Source organism: Austrofundulus limnaeus, unplaced genomic scaffold (genome assembly GCF_001266775.1).
Source record: "Austrofundulus limnaeus strain Quisiro unplaced genomic scaffold, Austrofundulus_limnaeus-1.0 Scaffold261, whole genome shotgun sequence".
NCBI classification, from domain to species: Eukaryota; Metazoa; Chordata; class Actinopteri; order Cyprinodontiformes; family Rivulidae; genus Austrofundulus; species Austrofundulus limnaeus.
In genome coordinates this window covers 344856-348967 of record NW_013952663.1, presented here as the reverse complement: position 1 = coordinate 348967, position 4112 = coordinate 344856, and the positions used below count along the sequence as shown (strand labels likewise).

Genomic DNA, 4112 nt, shown 5'->3' with positions numbered 1-4112 from the left:
TGCCACAAATTCTCCTAAATCACTCGTACGCACAACTTAAGAACAAATCTGTGCGTACGAGCGGTTCTTGCATGAGGCCCAATGTGTTCTTAAAGCCTCCAACACTGTCAGCACCCTTAAGGAGAGATTTCCATGGTTACCACAACTCTTACTGAAAAGAAGCAACTGTATAATTTAAGTAGCAGCGTTAAGGCCCGGTAAGTCAGCCTTCTATCTTTATCTAAAAAGAAATAAAGAAAAAAGCAACAGCAGCATTTTAATGAGCTTATCTGAGGAACTTTGCTGTGTTCTCATCTGAGAAACACTTTCTCCTTCAGAGCCAATAAAAACACAAGCAGAAACTCTTCTGTTTTAATTAGCCTGTGAGGTTGTCGGGTAACATGTGTGGGCATATGAGACGTATCGTCATTAAGTGGCCCTCACTGCTTTACACTCTTACATTTGTAGCTACAGAAGGCGTTTGTTAATGCACTCCAGGCAAGGTGCTCATGTTCTTACTGATGTCAGCTTTACCCTTTAACTGCGTTAGCGCTCCTGCTGTCTGTCTCAGTGTCTCCTGGTGCACTCATAGAGATTAAATGTTGCGTTTGTGTGACATGTTTGAGTTAAAAAAAAACACTGCAGTATTTGAATTGAGCCGTACTTATTGAGACATGCATTAATCAAAATGCTCAAATAATCTAAACAGCAGTTTGGTTGTATTTGTTGTTCTTTTTAAACTACTTAATTACTGAAGCTTTACATTCAGTTTTACTTCTGCTAAACCCACATCGGAACACACACGTTTAAGTAGATCAATCAGTCCTGGTTATATCCTCCGTCCATTTGATTTTCATGCAGTTAAGCACTGATATCAAATTGCCTGCTGTACATGTTCAAACAGGTTTAAAAGCGATACTTAAAAATGCAGGAGGCCATTTTTACTGCCCCAAATAAGATTAAATCCCCATCAAACCACTTACACAAAGGAATTAGGATTTTAAAGCAGCATATTGTGTTAAGTTAAAAAGTAAATTGGATAACATGTTGTGTTTGGGAGGTAAGTGAGAGTAATATGATATAAATGTAATCAGCTTAGATCATGTTAGAGAACTGATGGAGGCAATGAAAATGAATCAGACTACATTATATGACTATTTAGTTTTGTTGTGACTGGATTTTGAAGAGCTGATCCAGAACAGGGCCTGATGATTGGCTAACTGGTAATGAGCTGTCCAATCACCAACGGTTATTTTAGTGAGAATTAAAACATATACATCTAAATTGTTACCCTTCCTCATCATATTTATACAAATCATTATGAACTTTCAGAGTAAAACATATATTTTACACTTTAATCTCCTAAGGAAAGCAGTAATTTTCACCACCTTTCTATGCTGAAAGTTTGTCGTTATTCTTGAACAGCAGCAGCTGCACCAAAGTACATTGTGCCATGGTAACAGTGCTGAATATTGATCTAAAAAGGGACCTAAGTAAGCACGTTTGTGCGTGTCTGTGCTTTACCTTCACAGGAGAGATATGCGTGTGTGGCGTGTAGCCATGAATGGCCTCCATGGCAGCAAGGTTCTTGTCACTCATATGAAGCATCTCTGCACTTTTCCCTGGAGCCAGATGAGCTGGACTGTGCTCCAAGGGGGGCGTCTCCTCATCCTGGTACCTGTACTTCTGCAAATACACAATACAGACACAGATGAGCTCAGTTCGTCCGTCGTGTTTTAAAAGAGGCGATTCGTCGACATCGGAGGCTGAAAATGTGGCTTTCAAATGTCACGATCAGCCTGGTGAATTAGGCCTTCCACCGGTRTTGGTTGATATTAAAAATAACAGAGTAATGAAAGAAACTATTCATTAAAGTAATTCAGTTGTAGAAGTACATCCATTGATTACTTTCTGATCATTTATTGTCCATGAAATGGTTCATGAGCTATTTTGCCAAAAGGCAGATATGACTAAGAGTTCCTGTTAAAGTTTTACAGATATTTTGCATGATCTGATGTTATCGGTACAGTAGGCTACGTGTTATGGATGAGTCTCAGCTAATACCGAACCAAATTGTAGCCTAATAGTTGAAATATTAACTAGTAGTAATTTCTATGTTTGTTAATGTGAGTTAGCTGTGGCAGCCAGGTTAGCGCCAAATGCTAATCAGTTGTAAAATTATRTTTAATGATAACTTTAGAAACAAACAGAAAAATACATTTGCTTGGTTGCCCACCATCTGTGTAGCATTCTAGTCTGCTTTATTTTCCCCAAATTCCAAATTTTCTGTTTATATTTTTCTAAATTTGGTTCTAACCATATTTATTAACCTAAAAAGTGTGTAATTATAACGTGACGGAAAAATAATTTAACAGCTGAATAGTCAAATTTCTTATTTCACTTTCCTAAATATAACAAATCCCAGTGGTTCAGCAGAACATTAAATGGTTTTGTCCGAAGAAAAAACATTATTTAAGTGAAAAACACAAACTCTCTCATTAAAAAAGTTAGCTTTTTCTAAAATAAAAATGCTCTAGAGTGGAAAGTAAAATAAAAATACGTCATAAAGTAACATAAAACCTACAAAAAGTAACAATTTGTGCACACATGCCTATAGAAGAGGATCTATGCTCATTTTTTTTTTCATTTTTGATTTTTAACTTTCTCTAAAGGAATATTTGATTCTGCACACGACAACAAAATCTTCACTTCTCCTGATGTAACTGAATGTTTGAGTTCTCAGGTGATTGTCTCGCTCTAACTAGCTTCTTCACCTGTTTCTGATGTGAGTCTTGGGCTGTAGGTGGTCGTCACGTGTATTTTTACACGTCCAGTCGACTCCATGTTGACAAAACTTACAAAAAAGTTGCTCTACAGATTTTGTTCTGCCCTAAAGTTTATGCTAAGCTTAGTATTTTTATTATTTTTGGAGGATGTTGATGTTGCATCTGTAATTTCTCTTCATGGGATCAATTAAGTATCATTAATTCATTCATAAACAGGTAACATCAGGTACAGAGGGCAGTAGGGGGTCAACATGCCTCAGAAACTTTACCTACTCGCCCAAAAAAGAAAATTCTGTGACATGGCACTGGATTCCATTTTGTGCGTTTTCTGCATTGTGGAACTCATAAGGCCCTGTGGTGGGCTTKTTGAGTCAGTCTATAAGAACATGTACTTCTCGTGACATGAGACGCCTACAAGAGAACAAGCTGGGACATGATGGAAACAAAGGCCTTGAAATGTTGCCATTTCGCATTGCAAAGTTCTCATCCCTCCACAGCCACATGGAACATGTGATTTAGACTGGTTCTGATGGAGCGGATCATGCTGCTTCTTCCTAGTAACCTCACCCCCCTGCCAGGATCCCACACCTGGGCCAAGCGCCAGCAGCCCACTGTTTCAGCCACACACCGCAGGCTTCATTCTAGGCGTGATGATGACACAAAACTCACAAACACATGAGAAGGTGGGCAACTTCAAGTGGGGATCTGCCACCCTGTCCTCTGCGTTGCAGCTCATGTTTTCTACAAACATGCACCCCCCAAACCCCCCAACATCTCCCATCCTCACATGCACTGCAGATGTGAGACAAGCCATACCACTCAGACATTCAGATTGATCCTTCAAATTGTAACTGGTGGCTTCTACTTTCCCAGTCTTGCTTTGTGTTTTTTTTATTTTATTTATTTTTATTTTTTTGGTGGGGGTTTGTTACCGAGCCCACCCCTGTCTCAGACAGGCTGCCATAGCAACCGGTGCAGAGCAGAGATTGCAGTGCCCACAGTTGAGGCTGGCAGCATCGGTTTTGGATTACATTACACCGAGACAGCAAGAAAAAAGACAGAGAGAGACAGAGATAGAGATAGAGGAGAAAGTGAGGGGGATGGGCACAATGGAAGAGTAGGAGCATCACCAGGCAGAACAAGCAAAGATGAAGAATTGTTGAACTGTAGTTGCAGGGTAATGATGATGAAGCTTTTTATTTTTTTCAACAAAAAGCCTTTTAGCATACTAAAGTACTCGTGTACTGTTTATTTTTCATTAATTTGTAATCATAATCCAGATTGTCCATTATCCTACCCCAAATCATTGGACACAGGTTGGTGGTTAAAATTATATATGTATATATA

General features: G+C 39.0%; 1 protein-coding gene across 3 annotated transcripts in view; it reads right to left on the bottom strand.

Annotated features, from left to right (window-relative positions):
* Positions 1 to 4112, bottom strand: part of dlg4a (discs, large homolog 4a (Drosophila)) — a 92130-nt gene that overhangs the window by 45511 nt on the left and 42507 nt on the right. For all 3 annotated transcript variants that reach the window (XM_014020640.1, XM_014020639.1, XM_014020637.1), the window contains exon 2: positions 1504 to 1665. In XM_014020640.1, coding sequence (XP_013876094.1) covers positions 1504 to 1665 — 162 coding nt within the window. The remainder of the gene's footprint in view (positions 1 to 1503; positions 1666 to 4112) is intronic.